Source organism: Saimiri boliviensis, chromosome 11 (genome assembly GCF_048565385.1).
Source record: "Saimiri boliviensis isolate mSaiBol1 chromosome 11, mSaiBol1.pri, whole genome shotgun sequence".
In the NCBI taxonomy this organism is placed as follows: Eukaryota; Metazoa; Chordata; class Mammalia; order Primates; family Cebidae; genus Saimiri; species Saimiri boliviensis.
In genome coordinates this window covers 45,922,119-45,937,857 of record NC_133459.1, presented here as the reverse complement: position 1 = coordinate 45,937,857, position 15,739 = coordinate 45,922,119, and the positions used below count along the sequence as shown (strand labels likewise).

Below are 15,739 nucleotides of genomic sequence, written 5' to 3'. Positions count from 1 at the left end.
TCCTGCCTCAGCCTCCTGAGTAGCTGGGATTACAGGCACGAGCCACCATGCCCAGCTAATTTTTTGTATTTTTAGTAGAGACGGGGTTTCACCATGTTGACCAGGATGGTCTCGATCTCTTGACCTCGTGATCCACCTGCCTCGGCCTCCCAAAGTGCTGGGATTACAGGCTTGAGCCACCGCGCCCGGCCTCCAGCTTCCTTCTTTCAATATACAAACATTTAATAATGTACTCTGTGCCAGGTCAGTAAGACAATAGAGAAATACAACTAAGACCTCTGAAATTGGCCGGGCGCAGTGGCTCAAGCCTGTAATCCCAGCACTTTGGGAGACCGAGGCGGGTGGATCACGAGGTCGAGAGATCGAGACCATCCTGGTCAACATGGTGAAACCCCGTCTCTACTAAAAATACAAAAAATTAGCTGGGCATGGTGGCACGTGCCTGTAATCCCAGCTACTCAGGAGGCTGAGGCAGGAGAATTGCCTGAACCCAGGAGGCGGAGGTTGCGGTGAGCCGAGATCGCGCCATTGCACTCCAGCCTGGGTAACAAGAGCGAAACTCCTCCTCAAAACAAAAAAAAAAAAAAAAAAAAAAAAAAAACTCTGAAATCTCTTTCCCATTCAAAGACTTCATTAGTTAAGAACCATAACACACAGCTATAGAGGAGAAAGCAGGCTAAAAGCATATAACTTTACTCTTTTCGAATTTAATAAATAGGTGTTGGCCGGGCGCGGTGGCTCAAGCCTGTAATCCCAGCACTTTGGGAGGCCGAGGCAGGTGGATCACAGGGTCAAGAGATCGAGACCATCCTGGTCAACATGGTGAAACCCCGTCCTTATTAAAAATACAAAAAAAAAAAAGTAGCTGGGCATGGTGGCACATGCCTGTAACCCGAGCTACTCAGGAGGCTGAGGCAGGAGAATTGCCTGAACCCAGGAGGCGGAGGTTGCGGTGAGCCGAGATCGTGCCATTGCACTCCAGCCTGGGTAACAAGAGCGAAACTCCATCTCAAAAAACAGAACAAAACAAAACAAAAAAATAGGTGTTAAATTGCTGAGGTTGTACTATAATCTTACAAGGCTTCAAGTAGAAATTTATATTAAGTCATTTCAAATCTGTGGTGTGAACAAAAATTGTCAAAAGCCTTCATAAAGCAGAGATTTTCCATGTCCTAACATATTAATAATGAAATAGAAGTACAATCAGTTAAAAAAAAATCAATCAACATTGATTGAACTATGGATAAGTGGGTGATATTTTCATCAATTTCTTATCCCTTTCTTTTTTCCCTCCGAGATAAGTCATATCGTAACACTTTTCATGAATTGTGTACTGAAAACAGAGGGAAGCTGGTGAGGTCCCAGTACTTTATGATCATCAGCTCCCAATCTTCAGAGGGAATGCAAATAGAATCCTAAGGAGATCACAAGCAGACCCTACTGGGACCCAAAATTCAATGATGTAACTTGTAGCTACAGCCACTGCCAAAAATACCTTTCTTTTTCAGTTTATTTTTCAACAAATATTTCTTGAGTGCCTACTATGTGCAGGCACTTGTCTAGGTATTGGAAAACAGGAATAAACAAGATAAGTGGTCTTCTGGCTCTGAAAATCTAGTGGGGGAAATTAAACAATAAGTGAAAGTCTCCACATGGTGAGCTATGCAATGAGAAAATAAACAAGGGTAATAGACTAGTGATGGGAAGCACGGTGGGTATTAGAGGTCACAGTTCCTTATTACAGATAGGCAGCAGAAACTACTAGAAAGACAGGAGGCAGATCTTTTTTTTTTTTTTTTTTTGAGACAGAGTCTTGCTCTCAGGCTGGAGTGCAGTGTGGAGTGCAGTGGCACAATCTTGGCTCACTGCAACATCTGCCTCCCAGGTTCAACCAATTCTGCTGCCTCAGCCTCCCAAGTAGCTTGGATTACACGTTCATGCCACCATGCTCAGCTAATTTTTCTATTTTTGTAGAGATGGGGTTTTACTGTGTTGGCCAGGCTGGTCTCAAACTCCTGACCTCAGGTGATCTGCTCCCCTCTGCCTCCCAGTGCTTGGATTAAAGCCGGGAGCCACCACGCCGGCCTGGGAGTCAGATCTTTAAAGACCAGAGGTCTGGGTTCTAGTTCCAAACCCACCACTTTCTAGTGTAAAGATTGCGGCTACTGACTTGGACTCTTTGGGCCTCAGTTTGATCATCCTTGAAACAGGAAAATCACCATTCCGACCTGCCTCAGAATTGCTGGGAAAAGAAAACAAAATCACAGAGGTAAAAAAGTGTGCCAGCATTAAAAGAACTCTACAGAAACACAGTCAGCTAAGAAACCACTGGATTTGAGTTTATCTAGTAACCCTGTTGAGGGTAACGGTTGTATATTAACTGATCGCTGTATCCCCGATGTCTCAAACATATTTTGAATGAATGGCCAGCCAGTTTTTGTAATGTGATGATTTTGGTGCTATTGTCATCCCTTGGTCTGGTGACAGAAGCATGGCCTAAGGAAGAGGTGGACTGCCTGCAACAAATCTCTGATTCCAGTCACAGGGGTCAGCATCTCTGAAAATTGGCTTGCTAGTGGCCAGTTAGCTAAATTAAAATGACAGACCATTGCATGAATGTGATTACAGACTGGTAGTACCTCCTATGTGTACCTAGCTATTATTTCACCAACTGGCCATAATCTGTATCGTGTAAAACAATGATTTAGCTGCTAACTATAAACAGCTACTTTCTTAAGTCAAATACATAAACAAAACTCAGAAATAGCCACAAAAGTACTGAAACCACAAGTTAAAGATAAATGAAGATAGGTGGTGTTAAGAAAATCTCATTCCTGAATCCCATTTTCATCAACAAAATACTCATGAAGAGAAGTGCAAGTGTGGTCTGTGAACATGAAGACTTTGGAACAGATTAAGACATGGTGTTTTGTGGGAGTGATTACTGATAGAATAAGAAAGTTCCAGCAAGAACCATCATGTCCCCTGTGGCTGGTGGCTGAGCTGTGTGTCTCCTTCTCTGTCGCCACCATTAAATAAAGGGGAAAAAAAGGAAAAGAACAACAATAAAAGAGAATCACCATGTATAAAGTAGAACTAGATGTAACTCCTGCTTCTCTATACAAATGGCTTTACTCTCCCTCCCCCATCCCATCACATCCCCTGCATTTCAGAATTTCCATTTGCACACAGTAGCAGCAGCTCCAAGTCCAGGAGTTATCTTCTTTCCCCAAACAGCACTTAACCAGACCTAAGTAAAGGCCTTAAACAGAGAAAGGAAGGACTATAGACACAGTCTTTCCTCAATCATCTTTGACACTATGACATGGACATTCTGACAGTTATTTTGGAACCAGGGGGATTCTGATGTAGCTGTTCCAACTAGTTCATGTTAATGTGGGAAAATTTTGACCCAGTCAAAAATTAGTCTATTTATTTATTTGGAGGCAGAGTCTCACTCTGTTGCCCAGGATGGAGTGCAGTTGCACAATCTCGGCTCACTGCAACCTGCACTCCTGGGCTCAAGCAATTCTCCTGCCTCAGCCTCCCAAGTAGCTGGGACCACAGGTGTGCCCCACCATGCCTGGCTAGTTTTTGTATTTTTAGTAGAGACGGGGTTTCACCATGTTGGCCAGGCTGATCTCGAACTCCTCACCTAGAGTGATCCACCCCTCTTGGCCTCCCAAAGTGCTGGGATTACAGGTATGAGCCACTGCGTCCCACTCCTAAAAAATTAGTCTTTAGGCTGGGCGCAGTGGCTCAAGCCTGTAATCCCAGCACTTTGGGAGGCCGAGGCAGGTGGATCACGAGGTCAAGGGATCGAGACCATTCTGGTCAGCAAGGTGAAACCCCGTCTCTACTAAAAATACAAAAAGTTAGCTGGGCATGGTGGTGCGTGCCTGTAATCCCAGCTACTCAGAAGGCTGAGGCAGAAGAATTGCCTGAACCCAGGAGGCAGAGGTTGCGGTGAGCCGAGATGGCGCCATTGCACTCCAGCCTGGGTAACAAGAGCGAAACTCCGTCTCAAAAAAAAAAAAAAAAAAAAAAAAAAAATTAGTCTTTAAACTTCAGCATTTTTCCCCTCCAAATCATGTAATGATTTACAAATCTATTATCCCAGTTGAGGATAGGACAATGGTAGTGCTTATTGTGTACCTGGTAATTAAAAAGAAAACAGTGTGACATTTTGACAAGGACATTTCAATGCAGTCTCTTCACAATCATACATGCTAGACTGGCCAAGTGCTGGCAGCTATTTTGGAGCCATTTGTTAAAATCCTTCTTAACAAAACTAATAAACAACTTAAGGTGAGCCATGCACACAGCTTCGGCCTTTTAAGTGCCAACTAATGAAACTATTCAATGTCTTTCCCTTCTGGGTGTCCTTGAAGCCAAACAGCTATAAGATGGCCAGTTCAGGCCAGATGCAGTGGCTCACGCCTGTAATCCCAGCACTTTGGGAGGCTGAGGTGGGCGAATCACAAGGTCAAGAGATCGAGAACATGCTGGCCAACATGGTGAAACCCTGTCTACTAAAAAACACAAAAATTAGCTGGGCATGGTGGTATGTGCCTGCAGCCCCAGCTGCTTGGGAGGCTGAGGCAGGAGAACTGCTTGAACCCAGGAGGCAGAGGTTGCAGTGAGCTGAGATCATGCCACTGTACTCCAGCCAGGCGACAGAGTGAGACTCCATTTCAAAAATGAAAAAAAGGCCAGTTCAACCCACAGTCCTCAAAGGGCTGCAAAGGCTTAGACACTAACAAGGAAACTTACTCAGTTCAGGGTTTTTCTTGGAAGCTCATCTTGAGACCACATCTCTTTTTTTTTTTCTAATTTCATAGAAGTAGCTACTGAGAGTATATTTCTTCCAGAAAACCTTCAAAATAGTATTGTAAGAGCATTCCCAAAGCTCACATGCATGGCTTTAAAAAATTTTTACTTTCTCTTTTAATTTGTGGTTCTTCAACTAAATAAGGATACATATGTGGTATGCTGCTTAACTGCTTGACTTCACTGTGCAGAAGGCAATTCTTAGAGTGTGTCTGTGCTTATCTAACGTTAGGGCTGGGATGTGGGAAAGTATCTGGTAACCTATCTCTGCAGATGCTTTTACTCTGCTTGGGTATGGTGTCAAAGACCAGTGTTCAGAAGTTGTATACAGTTACATTAAAATATATCATAAATAAAAAATAATCTTCTGTAGCTGAAAGACCCTCACCTAGAGAAATGTTCTGATGTATTACCCTTATCTCCCTAAATAAGACAAAATAAACCCTCTTCTCTTACCCTCTTTGTTTCAGGAGGACAAAGCCATAAAGGAAAAGCCTCATTAAAGTAGAGGAACTTAAGAGAAACAGGTTCTGCTCTGATGAACTCCCATAAAGGAGTTCCCATAAAGGTATAAGCCTGAGTAATAATCTGGATGTGGTATGGTTGACATCAGGTATATGGCAGCAGCCAGAATTCAACTTAGTTCTTCAGCTCTCCGCACAACAGAAAAGATGGTGACCTTCCAGGCTTATCTGAGGTCCAAGAGTAACATCACAAGCACAGTAACTACAACCATCCAAAGAAAAGCATACCAGAATCCAAGAGAGTATTGACACTGGCCTCAGGGATGAGAAAATAAAGGAGTAAGTGATTAGGACCATTGTTTTCCTTTCTCTTTGGTACAAAATAAATGAGCTTCCTTCCTTTCATTAAAAAAAAAAAAATGCTTACAATTGAACTTGACAGCATGGGGGAAAAATGCTTACAATTAAGGAATACTTAATTTAGCTGAAGTATGCAGGTGGGCTAGGGAGAACTGAAATAGAATAAATAAGAATGATTAAAGTTATCCAACAGAAGACATTGGAAGGTCTATTCATATCAGAATGTTTTCGACAAAATAATAATAATAATAATAATAATAATAATAGCCTCCTGGAAGGCAGAAAATGTGTTTGTAGTACTGTTTGCTTGTGCAATTAATGTGTTTGAAGATGACTACCAAACCTCTAGGGAGAAGATGCTGACCTTATCTGGCCAGTACTTTCAGCCACTATTATCTCCAGGGACCACTGGAGTGTTTGGGAAGCCTTAATACAAGAGCAAAGCCACAAGTCCACAAAAAGCCTGCATCCTGATACACATTGCTTTCTGTTATCTTCCCCCAAAAGAGACAAGTGATTGATGCTGCTGCTAGGTAATGAAACAGGCTGCTTGTGTCTCAGTGGAGATTACTTCTTGAAGGAATGGAATAAAATCATGCTTTCTGCTTAAGCCAAAACAGAAAAACCAGATGAAAAATTTTCCTGGATCCTGTAAAGCAAAAATAAAATTCTAAGCACCCCTACAACCATCTGAATGGATCCCCCTCCAGGCCAAGGGCATTCCAGAGTTAACCCGAAAAACTAGTTTCAGGCCATGACGGGAAGGGAGAGCCAGACATGCCTCCTTATATGTCTCCTCCCTTTTGAAATCACTGCTAGAACAGACTCTTAAGTCTGATAAGAAGCATTTACAATCTATTTTCTCTGAATCCTGCTACACAGAGGCTTCATCTGCATGATAAAACCTTGGTCCGAGACATTCCTTTCTCTTTATAGTAACTCTTTCAACCAATTGCCAATCAGAAAATCTTTGAATCTGCCTAAGACTTGGATGTTTCCCCATTCCTGCTTCCAGCTGTCCCACCTTTCTGGACAGAACCATGTACATCTCACATGTATTGACTGTTGTCTCTTATCTCCCTAAAACGTATAAAAACAAGCTGCCCACCCACCACCACACACACATGTTCTCAGGGTCTCCTGAGGGCTGTGGCACAAGCCACTGATCACTCGTATTTGGCTCAGAATAAATCTCTTTAAATATTTTTACAGAGTTTGACTCTTTTCATTGACAATCCTGAACTCTGCTTTTGTAGCGTGAGGACCCACATGTTAAGCAGGATACTTCTTGATCTTCAATATGCTTAGAGAACAGAAATCTGAGCCAACAAATAGCAAAGGCCACAGCACAAAATTTATTGAGATCATTTACTAAATAATTCATATACATTCAACATCACTGAATGGAAATAATGTTGTGTTTTTTTTTTTTTAAGTAGCAAAGCTTAAATTGGGGTCTTTCAAAAAACTCAGGAACTTCTTGGTGACTGTATCTTTAACAAATGGAATGACAAAACTAGTTAAGTCAGATTATCTCAATCAACTCCAAAACTCAATGTTGCCAACACGTTTTTCTACTTAAAAGCAAACAAAAAGCAAAGCCTCATAATTTAGTCATTACCATGTTTCTCGGTTTCTGTTCTCAAATGCCACAGAAATATATCTGATGAAAGGAAGCAAAGCACCTAGTCTCAACAGTCTTCTTCAAAACTTTAAAATTGCTTTCATAGTCTCAGTATAAATATTTAGATTCCTATCTGACAGATTTCTTCATTTATGTGAGCAGGAATGCTCTCAAAACCTTGGTCTTTACTTTTGCCTCATACTAGAGCTGTCTTATTAAACCACCTCTGTATTGGCTGGACTGTAACACTAGATAAGAACTCATTCCTATCTTTTCCAAGAAACCAAGATAATCTCAGTACGAACTTTGGTGGCCAATATGTTACAGTACTTAGCAATACTTTGATTTCTAATGGCAAGAATGTTGAAAAATTTATCATTAGTAAGTGAATTTCATACACATAGAAATAAATGATTCCATTAAAATATAAAAACATCTATTAACTTGTCCTCACTATTCCCAGTGACTTTAAATATCAAATCTAATTATACAAAGACAAAATTATTTGCCCTATTTGACCCTGTGTACCAAATGGTGTAAGTGCTGAAAATAAGAAACATTTTAAGATTTTAAGAAATCTCCTATTAAGGACCTTGGATAACACTTAGCATTGATGACAGAAGGAAAAACAGGTAAGGCGAAAACAAATTTCTCAGAGATTTTTAAGGAAGGATTGATGTAAAAGAATATTCCTTTAGATTCTATAGCCTTTTAAAAATTATTTATCTTTCAGTGCTTCAGCATAATGCCAAAACAAGAATTTACTGAATAAAAATAGCAAGGAAGGAAATCAGACATTTATAAGATATATTTATTATTTTTCTGACCAAAGTGCAATGATTTTTAAATCTCTTTAAACAAATAACTATGAAAAAAGTATTCAAGAAAATAAAATACAAATGGGAAACTTAACTAGCTTGCTTCTTCTAATTAATCCTAACCTTTTATTAAGTCTAGAAAACAACCAAAAAAAAAACCCTTTAAATTGTTACTAAAATGATAACGGAATCATTTTAGCATAAATCTAGTCACATGCATTTCAAGGTTCCACTGCTAGAAATTTTAAGATCAGCTGAATCATGAATAACACTATATAACAGAGTATAAGGAACACAAGCATTAGATGTGATCCTTGCCTCATACCCTTAGATTATGTCAGAATAAAGCTGACAATTCTGCCAGGCTCTGAACCCCTAGTGCCCCCAACCCAAATCTTGGAAGCAAAGAATATGCCCTGTCATACAACTTTGTAGAAGTTGTAGTAAAACAAAGCCTAAGTTTTCTCACCTTTCTATAGCAAATGGTCAGTTATTTGATAAATACTAAAACACCGCTAAGAATCCATTTTCAGTTTGTTTACCAAACACATTGTACAAGAACTGACTACACAAAAAAGTTCCTTTGATATTTGGTCCACAAATTCAGTTAAGGTTGGAAATTTAAAACTTGCAAGAAAAAGAGAAAGTGGGTATCCCTAAATCCTAACATGTTGTAATTATTAAAGGGATATATATATATATATATATATATATATGCGTACTAAAAAGTTTTGCTCACAGAAGGCACAAACTATAAAAGGGATATTCTTTTTGAATTAAAAAAAAATAAACTAGCTAATATCCTTCTTTGTTTAGTGAGCACCATAACTAAGATTAAGTTAAACCTGAATTCACTGTCTATTCCTGTGACCAAAAAAAAAAAAACATAAAAAATTTAATTTGTTTTACTATATACTTTCCAGCCACTAATTGAGATGTAGTTATGAAAGATTAAAATTGCCTTAAAAAGGGGTTGTGATAGCAGCTATCAAAGCAATATTCAAGCATGATTTCAAGGATGCTTTCAGGTTTAGAATTAGCCTTCCTTGTCAAAAATCTTCACAACTTCATCAAAAACCTGCAAAGGAAAAAGATGATAATAATTTTAAAAAAGATGATAATCATTGTTAAAATGCCACACAGCTAAGTTTTTATTAAAAATAATCAAATTTACATTAATTTTCAAAATGAATCATGTTTAAAAATCACTTAACTTCTTAGTTTCATCTATTTTACTTTAGATGGTAATATTATATAAATAATACATATAAAATTGTGACTATATTAAATTCAACTAGTGCTTTTAGGGCAAAATATTCTTCTTGATAGCCTACCAATAATTTGATAAAATATAAACTGAAGTGGCTTATCTTGTAAGCTCTGATTCTAAAACACAGTTTTCTCATGTATTACCTCACCTCTATAAAAAGTGTCAATGGATTAAAAAAGAGTCCCTGAATCTTCTTCCTCTGGGCCTCTTTTATCTTATGACTATAAGAGGATGAAGAGTCAGGGAATTGGGGAAAGGGAGATTAGGTTCATTAAGAGATACTAGAAATTTTGCTGGGCTTGCAAACCACAGTTTAGAGATCAATGACTTATAAAACAAAAGAGAGAAGTGATAAGTCATGGAAACCTTGCATCTCTGCTGCTATTTGTTCTGTGGCAGAAGAAAGAAGCCTGGAGCTCTTGAGTGAGATGACTTGCCATTTACGTGTTCCAACTCACATTTTTTTTCTTTTTTTTGAGACGGAGTTTTGCTCCTGTTGTCCAGGCAGGAGTGCAATGGCGCAATCTCAGCTCACTGAACCTCCACCTCCCGGGTTCTAGCGATTCTCCTGCCTCAGCTTCCCAAGTAGCTGGAATTACAGGCTCCCACGATCACACCCAGCTAATTTTTGTATTTTTAGTAGAGATGGAGTTTCACCACATTTGCCAGGCTGGTCTTGAACTCCTGACCTCAGGTGATATGCCCACCTGAGCCTCCCAAAGTGCTGGGATTACAGGTGTGAGCCACTGCCTGGCCCCAACTCACATTTCTTAAAATACCAGTTTTCTAGTGCTTGGGAGGAAGTTTGGAATTCAAAAACCACCCATTTCTCATGAAGAACAAGTTTGAAATTTAAAATCCCATTTTAGATTTTACTCAAAATAGAAAAACCCTAGTTATTCATTTAGTCTCTAGTGTCTTCTTTTATTTTATTTTTTTAAGAGACAGAGTCTCAGTATATTGCCCAGGCTGGTCTCGAACTCCTGTGCTAGGATTACGGGCATGAGCCACCATGCCCAGACTTCAGTGTCTTGAAAAACTAATCTGTGACAGTATTTCTTTTCTTCTGCCTACCCCAAAACAAATAATCACATTTTTATATGACATGTTTTTTCAAAGACAGGCTAGGAACACTTACTTCATCAACAGATTTAGAAGCATCTATTTTCTTCACTTTCCCCATTTCTTCATATAAGTCAATAATTGGCTTTGTTGACTGAAGGTAGGTCTGAATTCTGCAAAAGAAGAAAATATTGCAAGGTTCTAGGTATCCATCCTTTCTTCTGTATGTTATAGGATAGCTCACAGAACACTGGATTTGCCCTGACCAATTCACTTAACATCTTAAACAAGCCATTTTACATGTTTAAATCTGACTTTTTTTTCCTGGACCAAACGGGCAGGTCTAGGATTGAAGTGGTGTATGTAAAAACTGCACAGTACCTCTTTTCCAAGCTCTCTCTGTTGTCATCACTCCTACCACTACTCTTTCCCCTCTCAAGACATCGTTCAATACAGATCTAAAAAGAAATATAAAGTTATTAAAAAAATAAAGATATGAATTTGCCATTCTTTTAACCTAAAAAGAAAACAGTTTAAAAAGATAACCCAAAAAAACCTCTGCAATAAACCCAATGTGTCTAATTCATTAATCAACATGCAAAGTCCTTTTAAATTTAAACATGTGGTTCAATTTATATAAACTAGGTTAAGTAAGTACAGAGCATAATAAGAAATTCATTCATGACTCAGTTTTTCCTGTGTATTTTTTTCAAACTGCAATAAAAAGATCTAGATATCTAGATGTGTATAGTTTCATCTCAGACATATTATTAACTTATTAGGTATGAATTACATGCCTCAAACTTTGTTCCATTTTTGCTTACTTTTTGATAATTCCATAAATTTCCAGATATTTGAGTCAACATATTTGCATTTGAATAAAGCATCCCTTGTTAATTGTGATAAACGTTCCTTAGTTATAAAGCTGTGGTAACATTCTAAAGTTAACTTTGAAGCGTAAATGAAAACATATTTTTGGAGGTTGGCAGAAGAGAGTCATGTTTTAAAAGAACCCAAGAGGCCAGGTGCAGTGGCTCATGCCTGCAATCTCAGCACTTTGGGAGGCTGAGGCAGGTGGATTAGGATCACTTTGAGGTCAGGATCACTTTGAGACCAGCCTGGCCAACGTGGTGAAACCCTGTCTCTACTAAAAATATAAAAATTAACTGGGCCTGCTGGCACACACCTGTAATCCCAGCTACTTGGGAGGCCGAGTCAAGAGAACTGCTTGATTGAACCAGGGAGACGGAGGTTGCAGTGAGTCAAGATCACACCACTGTACTCCAGCCTGAGCAACAGAATGAGACTTGGTCTCAAAATAAAATAAAATAAAACAACACAAAGGCTGCAGCAAGTCTCTCCACCAAAGGCACATTTACAATTCAACCTAAGAAAAGCCAACTTCTTTCAAGGTACTACTTCAGATTCCTGATCTTTTAGGCTGTGGCATTAATTTAATAAAATTTATATGACAGCAGCTGTCAAACAGAGTCAGGCCTTTTTAATTAAATCATTCTGAGAAATGTATTAAGTTACTCAAAGGTATGTCTGGCTTCATTATTAGAACTACCAGAAAGAAAATTACATTTGTAAAATGAAAGATGAAAAGAAAAAAGCAAATTACATTTGTTTGCTTTTTTCAAGATCATTTCACTTAAAGACAAATCAGGCTATGCTGTATGTTTCTTTAAAACAGAAATCTTCCCAACTCCTCAGAAATGTGTTTCTCTTCCAGTAAACAACACCCTAAGGCAAGATGCTCTTAGACAGTAATGTCTACCTCAGAAAGTAGTTCAGCTTCACTAATATCATTATGTATGTCAATTCTTATTTTTTAAAAAAACAAAACTGATTCTTATTTTGAAAATAAATCAAAATTGCAAAATTTAGCTCCACAAGGATGCTAATGCCAAACAGCTTTTAATACTCCAACAGCAAGACAGTGCTGTCCTGTCCATCCATTCTACCAATTCAAAAAACACTGCTGCCAATGTAAAACATAAATATAAGTAAAAAAAATTATTTGTTTTTCTCTAATAGTTGACTAACAGTTGCTTAAAGCTTATGTGGGCAGATGAAGATTTTCATTACCTCATTATTACAGTCAAAAAACAGAACGAAAGATACATCTGCCTTCCCATCCATGGTCTTGTTCCAACCTTGAAGGTTGTCTTGATTTCTTGGAAACCCATCAATCAAGAATTTATTCTTCTGAGCATTGGCAGCCATTGTCTGATCCATTTCCTTAAGGGAAAAGAAGATTTAGATTCAATATTACATTAACAAAATGTAATTTCTCAAGCATGGTAGTGTACACATGGGTGTTGGTTTTATTATTATTGTTTAAACAATAAGTAAAGGGTGGAGGGTACATAGAAAAAAAAAAAAACACGAGAAGGAAATCCATCAATGTATTAACATGATTGCCTCAAGCTGGTGTGGTTATGGGTATGTGCCCCTCTCACAACCTCATCATTTTATACACACAATTTTTTTTCCATGGTTTCCAAATTTTCTCTAGTTAAGTATACATTACTTTGACATACACATTCATAAAGTTGTAAATAAACAATAAGAGCAGCAATAAGAGGAAAATAACCATTAGCCAGTATCTTTCCTCCAGCAACTGAGACCCTGTCTTGTGTTCTGTTTGCTCTTCCCAAGTTGTATTGCTGTAACGGAAAGCATATTACGTCTACAGGTGCTCAACTCGGCTATTCATATAATTCAAGTCCAACGGCACAAAGCTCTGGACAAATATAAAAGATCATTAGCATTAATAGTTAATGTCGAATAAAATACTTTTTAACTGAAGCTAATTAAACCCAAATGCCACTGGTTGCCCCAAAACAAAGGGAACAAAAGAAACAACACCTTCAGAAAGATAGCAAGAATGACCCATTTCACCTCTTCCAAAGCCTGAATTTAGGTAGAATTTGGGAATATATAAATGGGAGCTGGAGATCTCTAATCTCCAAATCCTTGCCACTTCAATCACCACATGATAAGTGCAGGTGCATGACTGTGATAGACCTTGAGGAGTCTCTATTGCAAAGAAAACTGACATTCAGTACTTGCCATGTTCAAACTTCCCTGGTTCCTCAAGAAGAATGGCTGTCAGGACCCATGATCCCTTCACCTGAGAATTGGTTTTTTTATCCTGGCATCTAGCTCTTTTTGATATTTGCAAAACTTCAGAATGCTTTTGGGCCTCTGCTATAGCCTTTCTACCACAATTATGGTAGTGGAAGATATGTGAAGAAAGCACATCAATATTATATTCATTCAGCATATATTTATTCAAGGCCTGTGATCAGGGAACATGAATAGCAAGGTCATGACTCTTGTCCCTGGGGGGACTCACAGTTGAGTGCATGACAAATACATATACATACACGTGTTAAGTTCTATAATCAAGTATGCAAAGGATGCTATAATAAAACAAAGAAGTCAGCACAAACTGCAAGGAAACCGCCAGAGAAAGCTTAACCAAAGAGGTGGCAGTGGAACTGAATCCTGAATGATGAAATGGCATGTGTAGGACGGGCGCGGTGGCTCAAGCCTGTAATCCCAGCACTTTGGGAGGCCGAGGCGGGTGGATCACGAGGTCAAGAGATCGAGACCATCCTGGTAAACATGGTGAAACCCCGTCTCTACTAAAAATCCAAAAATAGTAGCTGGGCATGGTGGCGTGTGCCTGTAATCCCAGCTACTCAGGAGGCTGAGGCAGGAGAATTGCCTGAGCCCAGGAGACGGAGGTTGCGGTGAGCCGAGATGGCGCCATTGCACTCCAGCCTGGGTAACAAGAGCGAAACTCCGTCTCAAAAAAAAAAAAAAAGAAAGAAATGGCATGTGTAGGCAGACAGGGATCAACGTCCTCCAGACAGTGGAAACTGAAAGCATAAATGAGAAAGCACAACAGCTTTGATGAATCTATAAGCTGGTACAACTGAATCTTAGGCTATGTGTAGAGAGTGGTAGGAGATATGACTGGAAAGTAAGCAAAAAGTAAGACTAATGAAGAACTTTGTATGGGACACCAAGGAGTTTGAGTTTTATTCTGGAAGCAATACAGGGCCATTTAAGAATTTTAAGCAGTAAAATAACAGGCTCATATTGCCTTTTAGAAAAAAATCACTCTGACTGCACTAAAGAGGATGAATTGGAAGGGGACAAGGATGGATTAAAAGAAAAAAAGACTAACAAGGAGTCTCTAATGATGGTCCAGGTAAGAAAAAGAGAATGTGAACTAAGGTGATAACAATGACAAAGAAGAGAGTAACAGAAGAGGATTAAAAGAAAGATAATTGGAAAGATATGCTCAATGAATGGATTTGGGAAAGTGAGGAAGAGGCAGAATATAGGATGATTCTCAGATTTCTGCCTTGAGTAACTAGGTGGATGGTAGAACCATTAACCAAGGCAATACACTCAGCCTCTGACATGTTGATTTTGAGACACTTGTGAGACATTCAGATAGAGGCCTAGTAGTTAACTAGTTAAAAATATACGTCTGAGCTGGGCATGGTGGCTCATGCCTGTAATCCTAGCACTTTGGGAGGCTGAAGTGGGTAGATAACCCGAGCTCGGAGTTCGAGACCAGCCTGACCAACATGGAGGAACCGCTTATCTATTAAAAATACAAAATTAGCTGGATGTGGTGGCACATGCCTGTAATCCCAGCTACTTGGGAGGCTGAGACAGGAGAATCACTTGAACCTGGGAGGTGGAGGTGGGCGTGAGCTGAGATTGCGCTATTGCACTCTAGGCTAGGCAAAAAGAGCAAAATTTGTCTTAAAAAAATAATAATATATATATATGTGATTAAATGAGATAATGTGTGTATATACACATACACGCATATATACATACACACACACATATATATACATACGTACACATACGTGTCTGGCATTCAAAACAAACATTTTGTTCTAGAGCTATAGACTTCAGACTTTAGCAACATTAGCATAGTGAAAGCTTTAGGCATGGCTAAAACCATCCAGAAAGAAATATATAAAACGAGAGCTGAAGACAACCATGTATAAAACTCTAAGAAGCATCATGGTTTAGAAAACTTGCAAAAGAAGAATAACTATTAAAGAGGATTGAGAAATAGCAGTCACTCAGTAGGGAGAGAAGAAAAAGAATGCTTTCATGATGAACAAAGGGGGAATGATTTTCAAACAGACTGATCAGAGTTAAATAAGACAAGAAAAATAATGAGTAAACGTATCATTATTTGATAGAAATTATCACTGATAACTTGCAAGAGCAGCTGCAGTGGAGATGGAAACAGAATCTGACTGCA

General features: G+C 38.8%; 1 protein-coding gene across 1 annotated transcript in view; it reads right to left on the bottom strand.

Annotated features, from left to right (window-relative positions):
- Window positions 1-6,986: 6,986 nt before the first annotated feature.
- CMPK1 (cytidine/uridine monophosphate kinase 1) overlaps window positions 6,987-15,739 on the bottom strand; it is a 41,037-nt gene continuing 32,284 nt past the window's right edge. The window contains exons 3-6 of the mRNA XM_003921586.4: window positions 12,520-12,672; window positions 10,810-10,886; window positions 10,505-10,601; window positions 6,987-9,174 (exon numbers count right to left, since the gene is read on the bottom strand). Of these exons, the coding sequence (XP_003921635.1) occupies window positions 9,133-9,174; window positions 10,505-10,601; window positions 10,810-10,886; window positions 12,520-12,672 (369 nt within the window). The 3' untranslated portion in view covers window positions 6,987-9,132. The remainder of the gene's footprint in view (window positions 9,175-10,504; window positions 10,602-10,809; window positions 10,887-12,519; window positions 12,673-15,739) is intronic.